Source organism: Epinephelus lanceolatus, chromosome 19 (genome assembly GCF_041903045.1).
Source record: "Epinephelus lanceolatus isolate andai-2023 chromosome 19, ASM4190304v1, whole genome shotgun sequence".
NCBI classification, from domain to species: domain Eukaryota; kingdom Metazoa; phylum Chordata; class Actinopteri; order Perciformes; family Serranidae; genus Epinephelus; species Epinephelus lanceolatus.
In genome coordinates, this window is record NC_135752.1 from 21,507,243 (window position 1) to 21,532,606 (window position 25,364).

The 25,364-nt window shown below is 41.7% G+C and overlaps 2 protein-coding genes across 5 annotated transcripts; one reads left to right on the forward strand and one right to left on the reverse strand.

Moving 5' to 3' along the window:
• The first annotated feature begins 1,766 nt into the window (after positions 1-1,766).
• Positions 1,767-16,287, forward strand: rnf208 (ring finger protein 208). Of its 3 annotated transcripts, XM_078161848.1 has the most exons (5): positions 1,767-1,878; positions 1,948-2,043; positions 3,604-3,742; positions 3,839-4,020; positions 14,053-16,287. In XM_078161848.1, the coding sequence occupies exon 5, from the start codon at positions 15,137-15,139 to the stop codon at positions 15,911-15,913; it is 777 nt and encodes a 258-aa protein (XP_078017974.1). In that variant the 5' UTR covers positions 1,767-1,878; positions 1,948-2,043; positions 3,604-3,742; positions 3,839-4,020; positions 14,053-15,136; the 3' UTR covers positions 15,914-16,287. The 3 variants fall into 3 exon arrangements, with proteins under 3 accessions (XP_078017974.1, XP_078017975.1, XP_078017973.1); XM_078161849.1 differs by lacking the exon at positions 3,604-3,742; XM_078161847.1 differs by lacking the exons at positions 1,767-1,878; positions 1,948-2,043; positions 3,604-3,742; positions 3,839-4,020 and adding an exon at positions 6,258-7,046.
• A 1,275-nt stretch (positions 16,288-17,562) lies between these two features.
• Positions 17,563-22,861, reverse strand: LOC117270031 (uncharacterized). Of its 2 annotated transcripts, none has more exons than XM_033647443.2 (6): positions 22,132-22,861; positions 19,183-19,335; positions 18,807-18,990; positions 18,599-18,681; positions 18,360-18,457; positions 17,563-18,060 (listed from the first exon to the last, which is right to left on the reverse strand). In XM_033647443.2, exons 1-6 carry the CDS (start codon positions 22,780-22,782, stop codon positions 17,973-17,975), a joined length of 1,257 nt encoding a protein of 418 aa, XP_033503334.1. In that variant the 5' UTR covers positions 22,783-22,861; the 3' UTR covers positions 17,563-17,972. The 2 variants fall into 2 exon arrangements, with proteins under 2 accessions (XP_033503334.1, XP_033503333.1); XM_033647442.2 differs by having other exon boundaries at positions 19,174-19,335.
• Between the last annotated feature and the right edge of the window lie 2,503 nt (positions 22,862-25,364).

Consider the following 25,364-nt stretch of genomic DNA (forward strand, 5'->3'; position numbering starts at 1 on the left):
GATGCATATAGGTGCCATAATAGGAGAAAAATCTTCCCAGGGGAGCATGTCCGCAGACCCCCGTATAGGTTTGGGCCGAGCCCCGAATGTGTCCACCGTCTGGCTCCACCCCGATTATATATAACTAATGCTTCCTCAATGACAACGCATGATTTCTTGTCCTCCTCAGTCTGGCAGCTGTCTCACAGGTGGAGCACAAATCAGGGCTTGTTGAGGGAAGTGTGCCTCGGGGCATGTTGGGCCGTCTGTGCATGTGACAGGTCTTATTGTCCCAACAGCTACAATTACAGGGCTCTTCAGTTCCTTACAGCTTCCTCTGAACTGCACTTCACCTCTTTTGACAGCACTAAGAAAATTCTTAGGAAACAACTCCAAAGGCATTGACTTCACTAGACCTCTTACACATAGCTCATGGCCAACTGAGTTCACACTGCCATAAACCTCCCACACACACACACATTGTTGTAATGTTTTAGTCTACTGACATTTGTTCATGAGAACAGCATTCTTAAGCTAACAAACATTTTGCACTGCAAAAAATGCTTTTCATATATTTACAAGGTGAAAACCTGGCGTTTCCACAAGTTGTTCACCAGTATTTTTGCTCATATCCATGGGATTATAATGATCTAGATGAATAGAGAAAACCTGAGGTCCTCCTCTTGTGCTATGTAGTTGGATTCAAATATTAAAACACTACTATAGGTCACAACTGGTGAGGTCTATTTGATCCACAGTGCCACAGCTGGGTGGTAATAGATACTGGGGCAATATAGGCTCTGATTGTTAATGACTTCTGAGGACCTAAAAGGTGACACAAGAAGAACTACTATCTGGGATTGTGATGAATAGGATCTCAAATCATCACTTTTAAATGGAAATTGTAGAATCAGGCAATCCATGTTTTAAACTGTTTTAAATGTCCTTTTATATTAAACTGCCTTGTCTGTTGCATGTCCATTATGTCTGTTTTCATGTGAAGCACCCAGTGCTTCTAATGCCCTTATTGTAAAACACTAAAGTTTATGATGATGATTACTAATGACAGATTGATAATTTATAATGGCACTGCACATTTAAGAATTGGAGCTGTACATATAAAGGGCATGATAAAAGAAAAACAAAATGAACATATCCATCAGCCATGACTTTAAATCTGATGGTACAAAAATTGATTTATGTGTTTTCTTTCATTACTACTTCTTCAAGAAGAATTAATGCTTCTGAAAATATATTTTGTTAATCATCTTCTTGCTGTAAACAATTATGCACACATAAACACACAGCTTTCTGCCATTGTTCAACAAGTTTTTGTTATTTCAGTGTTATTTTCATTTTCCGTACTTCTGTGTACTTCAGAATGCTGTACCTTTGAAACAAAGTCTGATGACAATCGTAGAGTTGCTACTAATATTGTCATGCAACTGTGGGTCAAATCTCATCAACGCAAGGGGCAGATCAGCTGACTTTATGAGAGTTTTAGTAATATTTTTTTTTATTAATAGAGGATTTTTGTTTTTTTCAGGAGAGTGACTTTGACTGATGCTTCATAAACAGTGAGCCAACTTCTTGAAAATTAGGCTGCTCTTATTTCTTGCTAAAAGTGTAATTCCAGTACGTTAGCAAAGCAATGTTGCATCACATCTGACTTCAGTTACCTTGCGCAGCTCCTTTAAAACCACCTTTGAGCAACTTCAGAACCACATGTTGCCTGAGGAAACACAGAAGGAGATATTGTGGTTTAAAGAGCAGTTAGTCTGATGTGACACTTTGGGGTATTTACCAACCACCATCAGCTAGCTTAGCATCAGCCCTGGCTGCATGCAGCCACAGAGGTCCTGTCCTCACCATGAAGTCTCCAAGTCAGAACAAAAGCAGGTGAATAATTAAACGTAGTTAAAACAACTTTGGACTTTTAGAGTGTGAATATTTCTTCTTTTTTTCCAGAGGCAAGCTGCTTCTTCACGTCAACCTGCATCTCTGACCAGTGTCTGACTGAGCCCACACAGAGGAAACTGACATCAGGGCTCCATCTAATTCCTGGTAAGACTGCAAAACTGAATATGACCCCACAATTCAAAGGTAATGCAGCATCACTGAGAATAGTTTCTAAAGTGTAGTGACTTTCCCTATTTAGCAATTAAATGCAGAATACAATTATAACACTATAATGTGGGGGAGACTGGGGGCTGTTGTAACAGTTTTTGCTTTTGATGTCATAACTACAAAACATCTTGAACTATTTGGATGCAATTTTGATAAAACTAAATCTGCGTTCTACTTGTACACAGTATTAAAACAATTGGTTTTAAAAACAACAACAACAACAACAACAACAGAAAACAGATTGTGCAGGTGAGATGAAAAACTCCTTAAAGGGTTATAAGTTATCTCACCTAAATGTTCAATAAAACAAAAAGACAAAGATTTAAAATTGCCTTTAAAAAACTTGTTAACAGTCATAAAAAGTTTTTACAAATCATATTAGCATCACAATATTGCCTCCATGTGCAAGAGCGATTATTAGCCTATATAAATACCCTACCAAGAACCACAATAAACTCCCAAGAATAAAGATAAAGTTTAAACAATTTATATCCATTTGGAAATTAATTTCAGTTTAATTAAAACAGTATAATCAATCATATCATTATACAAATATAAAAACATCAGTTAGTCCATTGGCAGGCAAAGAGGGACATGTTTCATCTGCAGCTCAACAGTCAAAGTACTGGACATTTATTACCAAACTGCAAATGAACAACCTAGCTAACAATAAAACATTATTTGCTTTCAGTTACATGTTGTACATGTGTTATGATAATATAAATCAATAATTCAGTAATAAAGAAACAATTAGGAATTAACTTGTTCAGAAGAAAAGCAATAAAATATTGTATGACATTGTAAAATAATAATAAAATGTACAAATTAACATTCTAATCAAACTAGGGATGCACCGATTTTGAAATTCTGGGCCGATGCTGATACCAATGTTTAAAATAACAATTTCGCCAGAAGCCACTCTGATGTTTTTATATTAGTGTTTCTTTTGTTATTGTTGTTATTTATTCTTCTTTTGTGCCAGGGAAACACAGAAATCTACACTATAAAAAAAGAACAGTTTTAAAGTCATTCAGTCCTTCATTTCACTACTTTTGAATGAGCACAAATTCAATATTACACATTAATGAAACAACCTTTAACATAATCTTCTTTCACATGGAAAACATCTTTAAAAAATAAGCTAAAAGCCTTTTTACTATATATGATACATCATAATTCCCTCTCTAATATCTATTTTATAGTGCTGTGAAGACACCAACAAATGTCTCCTTCAAACAGCTGGATTTGTTCAAGTTTCTCTCATAAAGCTACATTTTACAAGAATACAATGAACACATCATGAGAACGTTACAATTTACCTTCGCCTAATACTCATTTTTACTGAATAGACCTTGAACGCTTCACAATGTAAATCAATGCAACCCCTGTTTATGATTCGTTGGGTCCACCTGCTGCTTAGAGGTAACGATAACTAGCTCTCCTCCTGCTGATTTCAACGTGGATTTACTGTTGTTTTCATGTTATTTGTCTCCACAGACACTCCTCTCAGTAGTGTAATGTTAGATGAGTGGGCAACAAAGAGATTTTGTCGAGTGTTTTAGTGTTTTGGGGTTCACGTGACATCAGACCACGACGCCAAAGAAAGGCCTCTCTATCATGCAGTAGGCTTTGCTATGTATGTATGTTGTTGTGGTCTTATGTAATATCTCAAATTAATAGTAAAAAAAAATAGTAAAAGATAAACATTTTGGGTTTATTTTCTTCCCCCAAGTGTGGCACCTCCTATGGATGAAGACGCCCTTAGCATTCGGGTGTGCTGCCTATGCCACAGGCCGACACTGTTCACATGTTCTGAGCACCGCTCTGCAGGGAGAAAGTCCTGTGTTTGGTGACCCATCCACCACCCCAACCTGCATCCTCGTGGGGACTGCTTCCTTCTCTACTCCTGTCAAGGTATTGGTCACATGATTACAGCCCTCCAAAATACATGGCTAATGCAGAAATCACTGCCTCATAATTACAAGGGATATGTACGAATTGCGGTGCATTACTTTTTGCATTGAGCCCACACTGTAACTAACTGCACTCCCTGAAGAAATATGATCATATTTTTGGAAAAACGAAACAGTGATTCCAGAGAGAAGCAGACAGAGGGGTCTACAGTCTGTGTTTGAAGGATATATCCAGGATGTCAAACTGACTCAGCAGCAACAACAGGTTAAAAAGACAAAGATAGTTAGAAGCTAAAGCCAAACTATAGGCTACAGGTCATAGTGTAAAAGTGAACCACCACATCACTGCTGATCGCCACACAAGACAATGAATATAAAGGGAAACTTTGCTGATACTGAACCAGCTGTGTGGCATCACAGTGTGTGCAGATGAACGGTGTTTGGCCCTTCACTCGTTCCTGTACAGCAGGGTCGGCCTTTTTTTCACTGTTATAATCATTAAGAAGCAAAAGCAGCATGTGTATACATTCAGTAGGCTATATCTTCAGTAGCTAGCTAGCTAACCCTACACTTTTCAGGGTTTGATTTTGGTTTTGGAACAGGGAAGAAACGTATATCTTTTTCCACCTTCTTCAGGTAACGAGTATCATTAATACACGATGTGCCCCAGGCACAACATTTAGCTCCAAATCCACAAAACCAGCCTGAAAATGAAGGATATCTGGAACAACTGCATTAGAGTCAATGGAGCACAGCTGTGTTGTTGTCGGACCCAATGCTACGCTATGATTGGGTGGGACTTAGCGAAGGGTCAATTAACCCTAGTCTACCCTACTTGTAAGCAGCTATAAGGACATTTTTAAGTGCTTGCTGATGTGCAGTGTTCATCAGCAGCAATTAAAATATTGCTACAACTGTCTTTATATTCTTATTCAGTATCTGCTGCACCAGCCTCCACTTGTGTGCCCACAGGAGGAGTTTTAGCTGCAGTAGTTTCTGACAAACACATTATTATATGAATAAATTAACACATACATTTGCTCACAGCTACAATATAGCATGTAATAAACCATTTATCAGTTTTTATATACTGCTTATTAATGCTAAACAGGGGGACTTAAAGTGTTGTCATAATCCCTCATGTAAAGAAAAACATGACTAATATCATGAATATTTAATGTTAAAGAGAAGTATTTGTTGTTTCCTAGGAAGGGGTGCTGGGTAAGAGAAATGAGAGATACTACAAGATACCAGAGAAGTGAACACCAGACATCCTCTGAGTTTGAGGAACTCATATTGCGACAATGACGGGTTGAGCACATACTGTGAGTCTTCCTCAAACTTCTCACAGAGGAGCAAGTGTATACAGCGCTCACAACTAAGGCCCCTTCAAACAGGAGCTATGTGGCATTCAGATTATCTCCCATTACATTATGCATTCAATGCCCACATTACATAAGCATAACCCTCTTACACTGATTGAAAAATCGCATCATGTTTTTTTCCACTTTGATCTGAGGATTATTTATCGGTCAGCATGAAGGCTCCAGCAGATACTAAACTTATTAGGATCCTCGTTATGCAACATCGCTGAATGAGCAGATCTGTGGCAGGAGCTTACACGATGCTGCTTTCAAGTTTCTGGGTGAGCTTATAGAAACTCAGCAGAGTCACTTGTAATGTAGCCTTTTTTTTTTTTCTTTGAGCGTTGAGGGGAAATGAATACAAATGGCACCTCTGGGTTGCGACGCTGTCAACATTGTTGTTTGTGGAAATCCATTTCTGCAAACATGAGTGAGATACATGTGCCTGATGTTGAATATGATGGATCTGTTTTCCAAAAAAAAAAAAAACAACCTCCCAGTCAGCAACCTAAGAGACTATTAATATAATATATGAGTGGATTTATGTTCTTTTTTGCCTTGTCAGATTTGCTGCACTCCTTTAGATTAGATGTATTTGCACCAGCGGCCTATATTTCCTGTAGCTGCTGTGCTTAACCGTGTGTGTGTGTGTGTGCATGCCTCCTTCACATTTATGCTCACCTTATGCAAACATGCTCATATCTGAGACGTCCGTGTGCATGTTTGTGTATAAATGAGCATATGTGTGTGTGTGCATGTATGTTTAGACGTGGGGGGTGTGGGGGTGGGTATAACGGTGTTACCGTTCCTCATTGGCTGAAATATTTTCTCTGGCAACTAGAAAACGTGATCCTGCCTGCAGAGGCACTGCAGTGTGTGCTGCAGCGAGAGAGAGCAGCGAGAGAGACAGAGAGGGAGTGTGTGTGTGTGTTTGTGTGTGTGTGTTTGAGAGAGAGCGAAAGAGAGACAGAAGGGGGTGGGCAGGCAAAACAAGCCACATGCATAAGGAGGGAGCCAGAGGCACAGAGACAGAGAGGGAGAGTGTGTGAGTGTGTGCATCATGTATGTGTGAAAACACTGCGCATGTGTGACTGTGAGGCGCACTGAGCGGAGCAGACGGAGACGGAGAAAGAGGAGTAATGAGCGGCAGCTGAGGCAGAAGGAGAGATAACAGCACAGGAGAGGGAAAGAAGGAGACGAGAGGTTCACCTGGAGAACAGAAGAGAAACACAGGAAGAGAAGAGCGCAGAAGCTTCACTGCACAGAATAAGCTGAATAATTTGAGGTTTAGGAAGAGGGATGGAGAAGGAGAGACCAGAGGGAGATGCTCAGCGACAGCTCGGAGGAGAAGGGGTAGGAGAGTGAAGGACAAAAGGTACCAGAGAGGAGAGGAGAAGAGGAACAAGGGATGCGGAGCTCGACGAAAGCAGCCCGAGACATGACGCATCCACCTTGCAACAGCTTCCTCCATCTTACACCTCCTCCCTCCACTGCTGCTCGCTGTTCATCCTGCTAGAATCGAATGGGCAGGGGAGAGCATCCTCCCCCCGAACAAAGAGACCGAGCGGTTTATCTTCAGAGAGCAGTATCAGCAACGTCGACGGCAACGGCTGGAGCGGGAGGCGAGAAAGGACTGGAACAAGACAAGTGCGCAGTCACACAGGTGAGGATGAGAAACGGCTTTGCGTCTGCATCCTGAGGTTTTCTGTTTGTTTTTATATCCTGCATCTGTGTGATGTGTGTGTTCCGGATCTGTGAGGTGTGGTTGCTCGATGTCGGGTTTCATACTAATGCTCTTTTCTTTCTAGCTTTCTTTGTGCGAGACAGAGGTGGTCACTGCCTTTTGTTACGTTAAGCTGGGATTTACATGGTTGTTGCATCATGGCCGTCCATTTTGCAGACGCACACATGGATGCATGAATGGAGACGCACAGATATGCCCACAGACACACACCTGCACGCCTGCGTATCTGCATTGAACACAAACAGAGACTGTGATGATGTGTGAGTTTGGGTGTAGATGGTATCTTCAGGGTGTCATGTCTCCAGCGGTTATGACATTTGACAGACCTCTGCACAGACAGACAGCAGGGGGGGGGTCGGAGGAAGGGGGGGACGGGATGTGATAGGGACAGGGCAGGAACGGCCTGTTCTGTAGCTGTCAGCAGCATCAAGGCATCTCCATATTGGCCATACATCGGCGCTGCAGTGCGAGTGCTGGGTACACCATGCTGCGATTGCATAACTGCTGCTCCCAAAGCACCCCTCCCACATGCTAAAGCCGCTCCATCTCGCACGGTCCAAATGTGTTGGCCACCTTGCCTCTGCCTCACAGTAGCTCACACAACATCAACAACGCCATCCACCTTAACCTCTGTGCTGAGGCAGCCTCCTTAAAAAGAAAAAAAATCAATCACCCTCATCAATCAAGTCTGCTGTTATCGAAGAGCCGGACATTTGCTGAACCCTTTCCCTTATAAATCTTCCATGAGGTCTGTGTCAGGCAGAGCGATGATGGTTATTGCTTTTTAGTTTTCTGCCCGTGTGCAGCTCTGCCATGTTGCTGTGGGAGACACGGAACAAAGAGCACTTGGCTGTAATGAATTGTGAGGCAAAATGGCCGATGTCTGCCATGAATGACGGCGGGCTGAATTATTAAAAACAACACCTCCCTACATACTCACTAAGCACTTTCTGAACATGCGAAAAACCCAAACATCACACTGCCATCATACAGTAGCCTATGGAATAACTGCATGTAACCGCAGCTCGATGGATCGACTGTAAATATAATAATTATAGCCACACCAACATCATGTCTGCACCTGAATCCTGGGAAAACATGTCCAAATGTATTTAAATCCTGCCATTTGAATCATGTCATGTTAACCTACTGTATGTTACATGTGAAAGAAATACATGTTGTTTGAGAATTGGAAGCAAAACCCCATTGAGTTAAACATGTAATTAAAAAAATACACACATATTTGGCTGTAAAAGACAAATAGAAAACTGTAGGAACATAAAAATAAGCAAAACTCAGCGTCATCTGCATCTATATAGCACCACACATACATCTTTCAAATTGTATAATCTGCCACAGGAGCAAATCTTCCCATATTCAAATCATTCACAATATTTCACTGACTCCTCCGATTTCCTGAGAGAAGCTGCAGCCAGCAAACATACAGTAAATCTGGGGATTTGTCCTCAGATCACGCTAAGGTCACAACGTGTTATGCAATCAAAATACAAGCACAATATCCCACGCAGCAGGTCCGAGGAGAGATGTGCCTCTTTTTTTTTTTTTTTTCACCAGCCGAGGCATGAATGTGGATACGCATCTCAACATAGCTGGCATACCTGACATACTGCTGGTGTGTGTGGTGTTGGGGCACAAAGACCCGGACCGTCTGCTCTGTCCAGACCGAGAGACTGCTCGTATGGATGGATGGATGGATGGATGGATGGAGAGATAGGTTTTCATTGAGAGAAAAGGCGGTGGGATGGGCAGGGTCTCTATGACTCATTCAGAACATGGTGCCCTTCCCGTGCTCTCCGGTCTGCACAGGTGGATTCTATCAGTGTGATCATGATGACCTGAGTGTGTGTGTGTGTGTGTGTGTGGGGGGTGGGGGGGCGGGGGTTTGGGGGGGGGGGGGGGGGGGGGGGTAGTGTGAGAGGATAGGAATGTTCTTGGCGTGTGGAGCTGTCTCTCTCTTCAGGTGTGTGTTTGTGTCGGTTTAATCTGGACTGATAGGAGACACATTTAAAAATATTCCTGTTCGAGGCTCCTATCTGTTTGTTATCTGTTTGTTTGTGCGTCTGCTTGAATGTAGAGAATGGTGCCCAGTATGTGATGGGAAGTCGTCTGAGGGTGAGAATGTTCTAGGATGTGTGTGTGTGTGTGTGTGTGTGTGTGTGTGTGTGTGTGAGAGGGAGACTTTATTTGGTGTATGCAGCTCTGTGTGTGTTTAATGCAACGAGGAATGTGCTGCCGAGACGAACTCCTCCGACATCCCTGTGGTCAGCTCTCCTCTTCCTCCTCCTGCCTGTGATGACGAGGTCAAATGCCTGCCATGATTTCATTAGTGTAATAATTCCTCTGCAGGGAGAGGAGCCAGTGTTATGCATGCACACACACACATCCACACAGTCAATGTGAAGACTGTGGGAGAGCTGCAGCACCGTGTTAATATGGTGTCCGGGTCAGAGATGAGCTCCTTACGTAACAGGAGAGGGCTCTGTCGATTAGGAGGAGGCTGCTGCGCCAACACCAGCCCATCAGCAGGCAGCCTGCATCAGTTATCAGCCCTTTTCATAGCACTGTCACCAAATTAGAGGGTAATTTTAGCTGCTTCATCTCCCCCAGGCTCAAAGGCTCCTCGTACAGCCTGGTTGCTTTATCAACTCGACCCCTGCTCACTGCCAGGCAGACGCGCTCACACAAGCTGTTTATATCCACAAACAGTGTCTAGACATGTAATATCTGAGATGATTTTTGAATACTGGTATTATGTGAGAGTTTGAAGACATTTTATCGTTTTTTTTAACACAGACATAAAATAAACAGACACTTTGATCCCTTAAATTAGTGTGTATTCTGCAGTTGATGTAATGGCGACACTGGTTCTGGAGTACCTCCACACATCTGTACTCGTACTTCTCATTATTTATTTGCCCATGTATACACTACAATTCAGATATATCTGCAATAAGCTAATGTCAGCAGATGTATCATCCTGACAGATTCATCTGTCTCACTTTAATTCAAACCATCATTTGTATAGTTTTAATACAATTCAAAATCCAGGCCTGAAGTGGGGCAAGACGGTAGGAAGAAAATCAAATATGAAGCTATTTTTGACCAAATATGTTGATATCAATATTTCAACGATGTTGTAGGATTGACTATCGGTGCTTTGACAAAATATTTACACAATGACATTTTTGATAAATAATTGTTAGTAATGTGACTATAATGACTAAGAGGGTAAAGGCAAACAATTACATCCCTTTGCTGTAATATAGCCTTCAAAACCAGGAAAAGACAATAATATTACAGTATCCAAAATCTAAGATGATGTCTAGTGTCATATCATGATATTAATATAATATTCATGGCTATATTGCCCAGCCCTGACCTGAAGCCACACTCCTGTACTTATATAAGCATGTATAGGGCTGGGAAACATTGTTGTATACTTTAGTACCATGTACGTTATATTTCAAAATTCTTTGATGAATTTTAGGAGAAATATCAGCATGTTAAAATTTCAATAAATTATTTTGATGAATACAAACATGATTTCCAACATGTTTTTATTTAACAAAAGCCAGAAATCTTAAATGTTTTCCAAAGACAAGCAAAACTAAAGGATAAACAGCAAAAGCAAAATTGTGATTTAAATCGCTGAATATCTGATTATAGAATGTTCACTCTAGGATTATTTAATTTAATTTAACTTTATTTTATTTTATTTTATTTTATGTTGTTTACCAATTCTCACTGTGCATTTCTACTACTCCTCCATTATCCTTCTGACTACTCCTGGCTTTTAAAAGGGGTCTCTGGGATGGGATGAAATTGGATTGGCCAAAGTGGGTTCTCTTTGTAAATAAACATACCAACTGATTTCTAATTGTACTACGAATCACTTTTTTTTCAATAAAATATTTCATTAATAAGTAAACAAGACTAAGAATCTAATCAGGAACTCAATACCAACATTTGGCACTTAATAGTTTTAGATACATCATGTCATGAACAACAACATTATTATATTGTGTGTATTGCTTTTCATATGTCCAAGTTAATGATTAAAAGGAATGAAAACATACATGCTAACAAAACTATTAGCTAAATGTTTCTGTGTAGAATATTTCTTCATATAATACAAAACAGTGGAACACAGTTAAGTACATTAAATATCATTCTTTATATCTTCATATAATTCTCATGTGTTTTGGCACATATCTGCCATGTTTGTGAATAATATAAATATTGAACAGTTATCAGAATATTGGAATATAGGAAAAAAGGTCTTTTTCTGATCCTACAGGCTGAGTTATCATTACGTAACATACATTTTCTAGGATTTTGTAATCATTTTTCTTCTTGCTGTTGATGCCCGCACTCGTAGGTCCATCATATACACAGTCATGATGATTGTTTCTTAGAAATATTTTTGCATAATCATCTTCTAAAAGCTCCTAAATATATCACTATCTGTATGAAAGGTGTTTGAATGCATACTGCGAGTGCAAGAGGATGAGAGCGAAACAGAAGCTATTTTGGGAGAAGTGTTGCAGCGCTGCAGAGCTGGACGAGCACATTTGGTGCGATCGCGAGTGATTCTGGCTAACAGCTCTGTGTGTTTGAGTGGGGCTGAACAAATATGTCAACAGACTCATTGAGAAAGGATAAAGGGGAAAAACAAATGTCTGCCTGCTTGCCCAACATGGCTTGCTGCATCACGTGGGCCAAAGCACTTCCGCCTGTTAGGTACATCTCTCTCATTCAGTGTGAATCTTCAGCAGGGGGTTGGGGGCAGGAAACCACTGAGAAGTGAATAGATAAACAAACCATAAATAGAAACCAGGACCAGCACTGTGCTCTCTCTCCTTTCTTTCTCTCCCTCTCTTCTTCGCCATGTAGGTCACCTCCTCTGCACAGTTTTTTTTTCCTCTCTAATGAATCATCACTGTTGACAGCCGTGGAGAGAATGAGAGATGTGTCATCCTCCCTCCTCTGCTGGTTGGCAGCTATTGTTTTGGTCAAGCTTAAAAGCTCTGAACGTACACTTGTTCTTTTTCAGAAACCCACACACAGTATGACACAAACCCTCAATGCAGAGTGGAACCTGTTCCCACGCGTGTTAGAGTCTAGCTGACGCAACTCACCAAGATGTGACAGGAAGCAGAGAGCATGACAAGAGCAGGACCGCAACATGTGTCACAGTCATCTGCTCTGACCAGACTGCGTGGCGACCTTTGGCTTTTAATTACCTGTCTGTTGCACTACTGGTTTTGTGCATCTTAAAGCACTCTTTACCCTCTATTAGTAATGATTTTACCACGTCTTTAAAGGGTTTAAATGTTTCTGGTGTTAGCTGTTCACACTGCTGTGGTCGGGGGTGCAGGGGAGCTCATATACTCATGACCTCAGTGTTTCTATAATCCCCCTTGAAACATACACTAATAATCTTCACTACACTAAGTGAAACAAATCTGTGTGCTAATACATGATAAATAAATATATTTTCAGACAACCTACATAATGATAAAAGCTCAAATGGATAAATAAATATCATACATCATATTGTATATACACTCAGTGGCCATTTTATCTGATACACCTGTACAACCTAATGCAGGCCAATACAACAGCTCTGCCCCAACATCTGGGGTCTCATTTATAAAACAGTGCGTCGCCAGTTTCCATCTCCAAAATGTTCCGAAGCGTGGCTCAAAGTTTCTTTCATCAAGTCTGAGGTTTTTTGGGGTTTTTTTTTATCTATCACAACTTCTGCGTAGGAAGTGGCGTATGCCTCTTTCAGGCCTTGTTTTGTGCATACACAGTGGGCTACAGATCACAGTGTAAAAGTGAACCACCACATCACTGCTGATCGCTACAGAAGACAATGGATATAAAGGGAGACTTTGCTGATATTCAACCAGCTGTGTGGCATCACAGTGTGTGCAGATGAACCGTGTTTGTCTTTCCCCTGTGCCGTGTTGTTGTCGGACCCTTGTCGGAGCGGGCCAATGTTATGCTCGGATTGAACGGATCACTTAACACATCTAGCCTTGACAATAACTGAACATTAAAGGCATCATATGTATTGTGCTGTCTTATGTGGTGTGTGGTGCGTCTGTCATTGTTATTTTATGTCTACCTGCCTGGGGACAACAGCTGCCAAAAAACTATCAGCTAACTGTGCTGCAGTTAATTTTAATTGTGTGCTATCCCTGCAAAGATAAACAATATTATCAACAGATGAACAGATGATCAACAGAAAACTGAAAACAATTTTAAGAGCCAATTAATTAATAATTTATGAAACAAAAAATGCAGAATATTTGTTTTTACTAAAAAAAAAATATATATTTTAAATTAATGAAAGTGGTCATTAGTTGCTACCCTGAAAAGCACATCATTTAGGTGTTCTGAATTACACTCACCTCAGACAAGAGATGCACAAACAGCTTTGTCATCGGGCCTAAACACACAAACATAATCTTCCGACTTTGTAGCATGCCGATTGTGTTCAGTCAAATGAAAGGCGTGCTCTGTGCTGTGCCCTGGTGCATGTGGCAGCATGACAATGATCTCACCCTTTAAAGAAACACCTTTGGGCCGAGGCCAGGATGCAAAGGTGACAGCCTCCGTCATTGGATAAACACAAAGACACCAATCTTCATATGGCTACAGTAGATTCTTTCAAAGTCAGTCATACACTGGAAGATTATTGTGTCAGAGTCAAACAGATAATATACTTTGTATGAACACAATGAAAGGGAGTGCACCTACCTGCCTTTTCAACAGTGATTTATTCATTGGTTTATGTATTTGTGAGAAGCTGATGTTGTCCTACCCACTTGTATTCCATCTTAAATGTTATGAAGATTCACTAAATCTTATGCCTATGTCTTTATTGTGTTGACAGGTAGATGGACCAAAGGAATCCTGAGGGCACGTTATGAGTCCGAGACACTGAAATAAGGGAGACAAGCACAGAGGCATCTTTCAGACTGTTATCACTTCTTCTGCTCAGTTGGGAGGACTAATCTGAAAATAAAAAAAAACCCTCCACTCCCACCTCTGAGGAATTCAGGAGCCTTGGAGCTTGAAGGAGTCATTCCAACAGCTTTCTGGAGCATTATAGGAAACCTCCCCAAAAAAAGACTTCCTCCCTGTTTCTTATCAACAATCCACTGAGAGGGTCAAACAGGGTCGCCTGGCCAAACTGGACCAAGAGCAGAGAGAAAGACTGGAGCTTGCTCTTTCTCTCTCACGCACTCGAGTCGATGTGTAACACACCCGCAGCCAAAAACAGGAAGTAAAGCGGGCGTCTAAGTGAGAACCACGTGTGAAGGCTAGTTTGAGAAGGCAATGGGTTTTCTTGGCAGGCCATAGGATATAGTTTAAGACAATACCTCTTGGACTTCTCTGAACTGCCTGAACTCAATTCCCCCCTCTACGCTGTGAATGCAGAAATCTACCAACCTGTACTGTATGTGTAAATGTGAGCATCTGTGTGCATATGAGATTATTTATTAGTGTCATCACTGAGTGAGAACATATCTTTGTGCTAAACTGTCCTTGTGTGTGAATATACATTTCTGCAAATAGCCATCAGAGACAGCACAGGAACAGAAACATCAGCATACGTGAGTGAAAACAACAAAAAAACTACCTTTAAGTAGTCAACACTGGTCGCATACGGTAAGCTGGACTGTTAAATCATCTGTACATATCAGCAGTGACAGAATAAGAGCTTCAGATTGTGGTGCTCTGGCTGAGCTCCTCTATCTGTCTTCCCCTCATAAAGACTCAGGCTGACAGAAGCGCCCACCAGGTGGGGGATCTCTGAGGGAAACATGGAGGCAACCATCCGTCCTCATGTCCCCTCGAATGGCTGACTTCAGAGAAAGAGCCTAATCTTTTTCCCCGTGCCCAGAACCAGGCAGGGGTGTCCAGTGCTGATTAGAGCCACAGCCCCTCTCTCTTCCACCTCCAAAAACGTGCGAATGTCCTGCCTCAGGCGTCAGCCCGTCACCATCCCCATGGACACCGTCAAGATCATCCAGTCGGAGAAGTTCCCCAGAGAGTGCCCTGTGCCCGTCACCCAGCCGCGCTACGCCCCACCCCCCAGAGTGGCTTGGGATGGCGGAGGTGAAGGCGAGATCATCGTCAACCAGGCCTGCAGTGACCTGACCCTGGACATCACAGGGTCCCCCCGGCCTATGGTGTCCCCCTCGGCCCCCGTGATGCGCAGGGAGCAGAGCTTCCTGGCGCAGCGCAAAACCAGTGCCAACGAAATCTGCTACCACCAGTTCCACTACAAGATGGAAGACGTCATAGTCAACCAGTACGTGCTGCGCTCCTCCTCCACCTCCTCCTCCACTTCCTCCTCCTCCTCCTCGGGACCCGTGATGCCCTGCGAGCCCCTGGACTGCCCCACCTGCGGCCACACCTACAACTTCGCCGGCAAGCGTCCGCGCATCCTCTCCTGCCTGCACTCGGTGTGTGAGGAGTGCCTGCAGATCCTCTACGAGTCCTGCCCCAAGTACAAGTTCATCTCCTGCCCCACGTGCAGGCGCGAGACAGTGCTGTTCACTGACTATGGCCTGGCTGCTCTGGCCATCAACACCAGCATCCTGAGCCGCTTGCCCTCTGACCCTAACGGGCCAGTGCAGTGGGGCGGGGACGCCGACCGCAGCTGCTACCAGACTGTGCGCCAATACTGCCAGTCAGCCTGCACCTGCCAGATCGCCAACCCCTTGTCCTCCTGTGGCATCATGTAGACAAGTGGGGACACTGCAGACACCCCCCCCCCCCCCCCCCCCCCCCCCCCCCCCCACCACCACCACTCTTTTTGTCTATAAGCTATACCCTCTTTGCCAACTCCCTCTCTCACACACACATACAGTAAATAAATCCCTCCACAGATGTTATCTCTATATATTTAATAGCACAGATGGATGCTATGTGGGACTTATGGATGCCGGTGGTTCAATAAATAGTAAATAAATGTATTTTATGTATGGACTGGAATCCTATTCACCCTCTCTCGTTTGGTTGGACGTGTTTGTCATTGACATCTCTTTACATGGGAATGCCAGGGGAGGTCTATCCCCCCAACCTAGGTGAATAAAGATTAAATAAATGATAAAAGTAACTCTGTGTGGCCTGCACTTGTTATCTGTCAAGCAAGGGCATAGGCTTTTTTTTAACCACTAGAGGTTGGTTGGAGTGAGGGGGCAGGGGGTCTGACATATATGAAACTGGGGCCATTGAGGTCCACCAGCAAAAATTTGAGTATCAAATACCAAATTTCCTGCATTCTAGTGATGCTTTATGCACCAATTTGTGCCTTATCTGTATCAGTTTACCATGTAAATGTCTTGAATTTTGTCAAAATAAAAGTCCTCTGCTACTTTCATGTTTTTATTGAGGGGGATAAATGCATATGATTTAAATATTGACAGGACGTGTCCCCTGCGTCCCCCCTAAAATCTACACCTTCAGGATTCAGTTGCAGAATTATGGCTTTCTCTTATTTAGACTAGTGCACTATAAAGCTGCCTTGTTTTCTGCCTTGATTATAGAATTTAAGGGAATAGTTAATGGATTAATTAGACTTTTGATGGGTTTTCTATCCCTTCATTTACACCCTATTTTTGCAGTTAAGATGAAAATTCAGAACTGGCTTTGATGCTTAGAAAAAAATCCCTTTTCTCGGTTTTTGATTCTTTGAAGATATTTTTACCCCCCACAAACCCCTTAATTTATGTAGAAAACCCACTAAAATTATTTAAGATAACCCATTAATTTATCTGTTAATTTACTGCAAACTAAAACAGTTACTTAAGTGATTAGTCAACTGAACATCTTATCATCAGGAATTTTGAGACGTACTTCACCTTAGGCTGTGGAAAGCTATTGGACATTTTAAAGACCAGTTGTGTCAAACTCATTTTAGTTCATCGACCACTTACAGCCCAACTTGATCTCAAGTGGACCGGGCCAATAAAACCATTACATAGTAACCTCTAAAATAACAACAGCTCAATTTTTTCCCTTTCTTTTTGTGTCAAGAAGTACAAGAACATTCTGTAAACTTTCATCCATTCATAAAACAGATGAACAACCTGAGATGTTTTAAGAAAAATAATGACCCGATTGGACCAAAACCGGCTCACCAGAGGGTCCAATCCGTGTTGTTTGACATTTTGATTGATAAGATTAATTGTTGCTGCCCCAATTAAGACTTACTTGCCTCATTTGGGGTACAGATATATTTTTATTTTTAGCAGGAAAGGCGACACTTGCAGAAAGTGTGCGGTGCAGCCATATCAGATTTTTATTTCATACTGTATGTAGACATACAGCATTGGGGTATTTGGTGGATATGAAGCATCTTTGTTGCAGAAAAACACGAAGACAAAGTGAATAAGAATGTCAGAAGGTTATATTTACATTATATTACATGTATAGTGTGATATACTGAACAGCGCATACCCGTATTCTTCACCAATTTGCAGCATTTTACAGATACAAATATGATGCTTGTAAAATGAAATCAAGCTTTGTAGTGCTATGACATGACATGACATGACAGAGAAATCCCATTCTCCATCACATTGCTATATAGAACATCATATCGTCAGTATAAAAAATATAGGCAAGTATACAGCAGATAGAATAAATACACATGGCAGATTGCTTCATCCCGTGAGCTGAATAGGGAGTCAGTTTGAAAGCAGCAGCGACAGTGCTCAGACCTTTAAAGGAGAGCTTCCTCCTCTTCAGAACTGAAACCAAAAATGTCCCAAGCATCTCAACAGACACGCTGTGGTCCGTTCACACAGGCTGAGTTTTCCTCCTCCACTTGAACAGCTGGCTCAGCCGCCGTCGGGCCGAGTTTCTCTCAAATGACTGCATCTGTTGGCTGTACAGATAAAAAATTCATCAAACACAGCTGAAGCGAGCCACTGTAGAAAGCTGGAAGCAGCATGTAAGTCGAGTTTCATGAAAAAAAGGAGACAAAATGTTCGAGAGGAACAGGCTGAGAATGAACTCCCACCAAAAGCCTCTTCATCTACTGTGCATTAGCTCTGGACCACTGCGTCAGTGTGTGGCCGGCTGCCATGTTGGAGCAGCACACACAATTCCTCAGAGCATCACGCATCATATGAGATTAATAACACTGCCCCCTTAGAGGTTACAGCTAGAAATGCAATGTCTCACCCCTTCTCATCTTTCAATCCAGAGTCCTGTTTCGACCAAGACCCAAATTTTAACCTCCAGTTCTTGTTTTTTTTATGCGTCGCCTCTTTTCCAGACTCCTGAGAAGACAAAATTAAATATTTGTGAACCAAAATAGTTGAATATTATGAGGTTGAAAAATAACAGTTACAGTTTATTTATTCTTTATCTGTGTTTATTACTTTAGTACAAATTCATTGTTGTATTTGAGTGTATTCTACCTGCTTTTCATATTCTTCCTCTACCTCCTCCATCAGGTCAGTTGTACTCATATGCTGCCCTCTGCAGTCTGCATCCAAATTTCCTGCACCAAGCACACACACATAATCACATAGCTGCAGTGCACACAATTTTTTTTATGACTTGCAAAAAACTTCCGTATAAGAATATCTTAAATATGCAAAACCACAAAAGGATTCTGTGACTCACTTAAATGCATTTTTGAAAGATTTGTGTCTGAAGCTGATCTCTGCCGAAAATGTCCGTAATGAAATTCTTTCTGCTGTTGGGGTACACTGGAAGTCTGCTCCTCACTTTCTGTATTTCCAAGACTCTGACAGGAAGTTAGATCCTCCTCAGCAGCATCAGAGTCACCCTGACAAGTGTCGGGAGCCTGAAAGAGAGTCAAGTGATGGGGAAAACACTGTCAGCGCGGTTTGAACCCTCAGGCAGCAGGAAGACATCTTGTCATCACCAGTTTGACAAGCGTATGTCATGTTTATGAACCCAGTGTAGTGTGGAAAATGTGACAACATCTTAATTGCCTTTCAAAGACGTGACACATGAATGTCTTCACCTGGCTCACCTCCATGTCTTCATGCTCCTGCAGGGTATCCATCTCCATCTGTAACGCTCGGCTGTGCATCTGTTCTCTGGCAATTTTCTCTAACATTTGGCACACGTCCTCCAGGTAGCGAAGCCCGGGACTCATTCCTGTCCTCGCCTCCTCACCAAGGTCCTGCACACATCATTGGGCACGAAGAGCTTGATACAATGACAATGCAGTGAACAATGCAGTGTGTTTAGTTTAGTTTAGTGTCTTCACTGCTGCTTTTCAAACACTCTGAAAGCATTTGAGAAGCAAAATTAAGCACATCAACAAGTTAACATTGTGAGCATGTTAGCATGCTGAAGTTAGCATTTAGCTCAAAGCAAACCAATGCCTCTGAGTACAGACTCACAGACAGCGGTGCCCCCAGAATGGGCCGCTAAAAATCTTGGGGTGACACACCAAAAGTCATACGTGAATTTCAGGAATTCTGTTACGCTATTGGAGATTGTGGACTCATTGAAAACAATGTCAAAATGGAGAGTTAAGGAATCACTTCCTGATATACTTTGTTTTCTCATTTTACAGTTAATATGATTAATTATCTGATGTGTATAAACTGAAATCAGTGCATTTTGAGTTCCACAACAATCCTGTTTTAATGTGTTATGTATCTATACACGTTGACTCATTGTTCCACAAGGCTCCTTCTCCTTAAAAATAACAATAATAACTTTAATTGTAGAGCACTTTCTGAGCTGCTTTCTAAGGTAAAGAAAATACAAAACAAAAGTGCCACTAATAAAACATAAGCATATACATACACCTACACCAACATATACACTTTAACACATATACCTATAAGCATGCATACATACACACATAGCTGCATACATACACACACTCCCATACACACAATAAGTCTATCATCTTTCAGGAGAGGCCATTCTCTAAAAGTAAGTCTTCAGATGAGATTTAAAGACGTGAACAGAGTCAGCTGATCTGATGCTCAGTGTGAGGCTGTTCCAAAGCCGAGGAGCAAGAACTGAAAAGGCTCGATCACCCTTTGTCTTTAACCTGGACTCTGGAACAGTTAGAAGACCCAGACTAGCAGACCTGAGGGGCCTGTTTGGGCGGTACGGTGTGGGAAGCTCAGTTATATACTCTGGTGACAGATCATTGAGAGCCTTGTATGTGATTAAAAGAACTTTGAAAATGGATTCTGAAAGAGACTGTAAGCCAATGCAGGGAGGCCAAAATAGATGTGATGTGAGGATCATTTTGTTTTGGTTAAAAGTCTAGCTGCTGAAGATTTGGAGCTGAAGTATAGTGCAAAAACAACATCTATAAAGCTTTAATTTGAAGGACCAACAAAACATTTACTGGGAACAAGCCTTCTCAAGTTTATGGGGAGACCTATAACCCCCTTTTTATTCAGATATCTTAAGGATGAGAGTTCAAGTTTGAAATTGGCTGTGCCTGTGCTATGTTAATAGCTTGTACCATTGAATGCCTTAGCTTGTCTAGTTTCACAAGATACCATTAACTTTACATTAGTTTAAAAAAAAAGATGAGGCCACAGCCTCTTAAAGACAGTAATATGGGCCTCTGGTTATTTTTGCCAGTGGAGGGCAGTGGGGGGCCCTTAACTGTATCAGAGAGGGCTCCCTGTAGAGCACCACTGCTAACAGAGTGAGGCTGTAGATTCGCAGTGATTTTGATGAATTTGGTATGCAACACAAGATTTTTTTTAATTGTCAGTTGATCAGTTCAATATTTTTTCAATGAATCATCTGCTAAATGTCAAAAAATAGTGGAAAAATACTCATCACGGTCCTTGTTTTTAAATTAAATATTTTGTCAAAGAAATTCAGTTTATAATTATAACCATTTTCTATAATTCACATTGATCAACGAACTTCATTCAGCACGAACTGGAGAAGAATAGAAATGAACAGAACAGAGTTAAAGATGAGTAATATGTCAATATAATATCAAAATTATAATGACAATAAACATTTTATGAGAGTTTGGTACTAATAATATCAGAATATGAACTAAAGCAATGTTACAAAGTTGGTCTTTCCCATGAACCCTGAGATGGACTTCGAGTCAGAATACACAGATTTAGCTGCCTGACTGACTCTTTCATTTGCCATTCATGCATCTGCATATATATGCCATGAACTTTTTACTGGGATAATAAAAGTATAATTACATTAATTACAAAAGTATATAATGACATAATTATGTTTACTTGGCATCGTACATCCTTTCAGTGTTGCATTTGTCAAAGCTTTTTAAATCTGGCCCTCATACAAGGAAACAAACAGAGTGCACACACACCCACAGCCTAAAAAAACACCGTGGACATAATTAGACACAAACAGCACAATTAATCCTGTTGATTCTACACCTCTGTGTCATGCCAGCATGACCTGATTTTCACACTAACTTCATGGCAGATGTGAAGAGGAAAATTCAAACTATTTTGTTTCTATCATTTGTTTAACAATATGTCTGTCACATGCAGCAAAATCCCCACAGACTGCCCAGCTTCCCCTGCACGCTTGCATCCATTCCTCTCGTGACTGTGGGCGTAAAGTCACCTGGGCAGACTGGTTTACGATCCCTCACACCGCAGACGAGCGCATGAAAGAGATCCTGTATGAGTAATGACATGCCTGTCCTACTTTGAATTTGAGAGCGACTTGGTGAAACGTGTGTTGCAACCCTCGCACTAAGGTTAAAGTAGAGGCCTCGTTACACTCCTGGGGCTTTCTTTCAGGCTTTCCTCTTACACTCAGGAGCCTGGGCTGTGCAAGACCGTACATGTTACAGTGAAACTTATGTCATCCTGAAACTAGACCAGGAAAAACAGAAACCGATATCAAACAAAGTGTAAAGTGTTTTTATCTCTTCTGTTTTTAAAGGATTTTTAGAAATTTGAAGAAAGCTTGGTTTGTGTCATAATCAGTATCTCACCTCTGATCTCATCTGGGCCAGCTGCATGCCAGAACCCACTGACATAGGCCGTCTGCACGTATCTGACATCTGTCTCAAGAGCACTGATGGATGGTCTGTCCGCCTGAGGATAAAACTCTCTGACCTTTGACCCCTCACTAACTCTGATGTGTGCCTTTTGGGCAAAAAAGGTGCTCGAGGACGTCTCCTGAGCACCTCCTCCACTGTAAGGGGCTCTGGGTTTTTCTTTTGACGTAGAGAGTCTGTCTTCTGCAGCGCTTGCTCCACTTTTAAGTGCAAGGCCGTTGAGTCCTCCTGAAGTCTGCTGGGAAGCAACTGTGGTGAGGAAGACGGAGGAGGGGAAGGCACAGGAGAGGAGAGGACAGGAGACTGTGATGTTGAAGCTGGAGTGAGTCCTTCTCGTTCTGGTGTGAAAGCCTCCATTTCTGCGTTGTCTGTTGAGATGGAGCATGGTGTAGGAGGGAAGGACATTACAGAGCTGGCTGTCTCCACTCCAGAGTCCACCGATTCTGAGCGCAGGTTTGTCCCCACATCGGAGGAAGGTGTAGGAAGGTCTTCATCATTATTTCTGACCCATTCTGGTTCCAAACACAGGTCTCCATCAGACACCCAAGCCTCCATTAGATTCCCAAAGCTCTTGTATAGATTCATGTCCCCTCTGTCCTCATGAAATGCAGCAGGAGAATGAGCAAGACACCGGCTCAGTCGTCGGCTGAGGTGAAGTGGTGAAGTAGAATTCAAAACATCCCCTCTGATCCGCCTCTGCTCCTTCACCACGCCTCTCCCCATCATCTGTCCTGTCAGAGCGCGGAGCTGCGTGTTCATACCTGCTCCTTCCTGTCACTAAATCCTGGGAAAAAGGGTGACTCATCTGTTATTTGAAATGTTTAATTTGTCCCCACACCTGTAAGAAATCCAAGACATAACAAGAACAAGCCATGACATGGACTCATAGATTTCACCTGCGTATTTACAGGCAGTACTTATGAATAAAACAACATATAAACTTCAGTTATATAGTGCTTTTCAGATTGAGTAAAACAAAGGAACACTCATACAAAATGTTTCCCACAAGCTGAGATGGAAACAAAACTCCCCTCTACATGCCTTAACATACCTGACCCAGTCATTCATGAGTGTGAGCACATATGAGATGCGTAATACAATATGTTAAAATTCCTCAGTGGATATACAGCGTTATGGTATGTGTGTGAAACAGTAAACGCCGTTTCGTCATTTCAACAAACCAAGATTTATCTGAGAGCGGAGGAATGTGTAGAGTGGACACTCCTGTCTGCAGATATGATCTACATTCCCCAGGTGAACACAGCGGCAGCATCTGATCAGACACACTGGATCATTCACAATCCTGGAAACAAAACACAAGAGTTATTTTGAGCCGGTGCCCACAGTCATGTCTATTGTTGTCCTGATGAAAGTTAACTGTGACTGAACTGCCCCTCCAACAGTTACTTATGTGCTCATTTTTCTGTACTTTTCCATAGAAAGGCCGACGTCCATGCTCACATGTACACAGATCTATACCAGATTACATTATTCGTCTGCCAGTTTGATACATAAGATGACTATTCTACCTGGGATACATCCAATGTGTCCATGTCCACAACAGTGCTTACACACTATGTCTTATCCCCTGATATTTTTCATTTGTTTGTATATAAGTAAAACAGAAAAAGCCTCATCCCACTCAATAACCAACTTAATAACTATCCCGCAGGATTGCCATAGTGTTTACCTGCACCTTTGTCAGATAAGATAAGTGTGGGATAGGTCCAGATTTCAGGTCACAGACGTCATCCTTGGTATAAGTTCTACAGTAGAATTGATAATTGAATAACACATGGTCAATGTTTTATGGACTTTAAAGGTAGGATTAAGTGGCATCTATGGTGAGACTGCAGAACTAAAATTTCTCCTGGGTGCTAAGTGTATACGATTTGAAAACACGAATGGCACTATTTAGAGCAGTGTTTCCCAAGTGGTCCAGCCACAGGGTCCAGATTCCTCCTTAGTCATTAGTTCAAGGTCCACACAGTTTAAGACATTCAGCATCATGCTTGTGTTTGGCCATGTCATCAAGCTAGTTTGCTGTCTCTGTCAAGTCGCAGTCTGTTTGTCACTCACTCTACAGCAGGAAACAGCACTTTATAATAAAAGGTCTGTGCTGGAAATTCACTGTACTTAAAAATAAAGTGTGTTTTTTACAAACACGTTTGCAAGTCACTTGCAGTCCACTCGGAACGAACCTGTGACCCACTTTTGGACCAGGACCCCCCAGTTGGGAGCCACTGATCTAGAGCCAGTGTTTGGTTTGTCTGTTCTGCAACATGGCAGACTTCATGGAAGAGCCCCTGCTCCGTGTGTTTATATAAACACCTCACTCTGAGGTACTGAAAACATTCTTATTTTCAGGTGATTATAAACTAATGGAAATATAATTATGAAAATGATATACCATTTCTGCCAATAGATGCCCCTCAATCCTACATGCTGTACCTTTAATATGTTTAAAATCTGACTTCCTTTTAGCAAACAAATTGATAAATTCAATTCCATTCAGTTTCACTGATAAAGCCCAAAATTTCAAATCACAATTTGCCTCAGAGGGCTTTACAGCATACAGTAAAATACACTCACAGCAGATAAGGAAAAACTCCCCCCAAAAAAGTCTTCAACAGGGAAGAAAACTGTAGTAACCTCAGGAAGAACAGCAGAGGAGGGATCCGTCTTCCAGGACAGATAGATGTACAATACATGTTGTGTGTGCAGAACAGATCAACATGATCTGAAGAGAGATAAATGCAGAGGTGATTCATTTCCCACAGATTTATTGTTATCATTTTGTTTCTGGCAGGATGTAGAAGGTTTTGAAACAGTGTGCTTTCAGTACTTCCCTACAGGGACACACTCAGTGATATATCTATTTATTTATTTAAGTATGTTTCTTCATATATATTGTGTCAGTGTTTTTACTCGACCTCAGCTTTTTTCAGCATCCTTCATTTTTAATTCCCTCATGTTTATTGGTGACTGTAAACATTCCTCCTCCCCCTCCTCCTCCTCCTCCTCATACTGTTAGAGAAAACAGATGAAGTCGCTAGGGGGCGTCGTTGAGCATTTCTCAAGAATGTCTATAAAAGTCACTTAATACAGGAAGAATCTCACCCCTCTTTATAACACAATACATCAGAAAAATACAAGAGTAGACTATA

What these genes read in the sequence shown, in the direction of transcription:
- rnf208 (XM_078161848.1), top strand. Translation starts at nt 15,137, where the DNA reads ATGTCCTGCCTCAGGCGTCAGCCCGTCACCATCCCCATGGACACCGTC.
- LOC117270031 (XM_033647442.2), bottom strand. Translation starts at nt 22,782, where the DNA reads ATGAATCTATACAAGAGCTTTGGGAATCTAATGGAGGCTTGGGTGTCT. An exon ending in TCTTTCAAAAATGCATTTAA is followed by an intron (nt 18,682 to 18,806) that starts GTGAGTCACAGA and finishes TGCTTGGTGCAG; the next exon opens with GAAATTTGGATGCAGACTGC. An exon ending in AGGAAGAATATGAAAAGCAG is followed by an intron (nt 18,458 to 18,598) that starts GTAGAATACACT and finishes TTGTCTTCTCAG; the next exon opens with GAGTCTGGAAAAGAGGCGAC.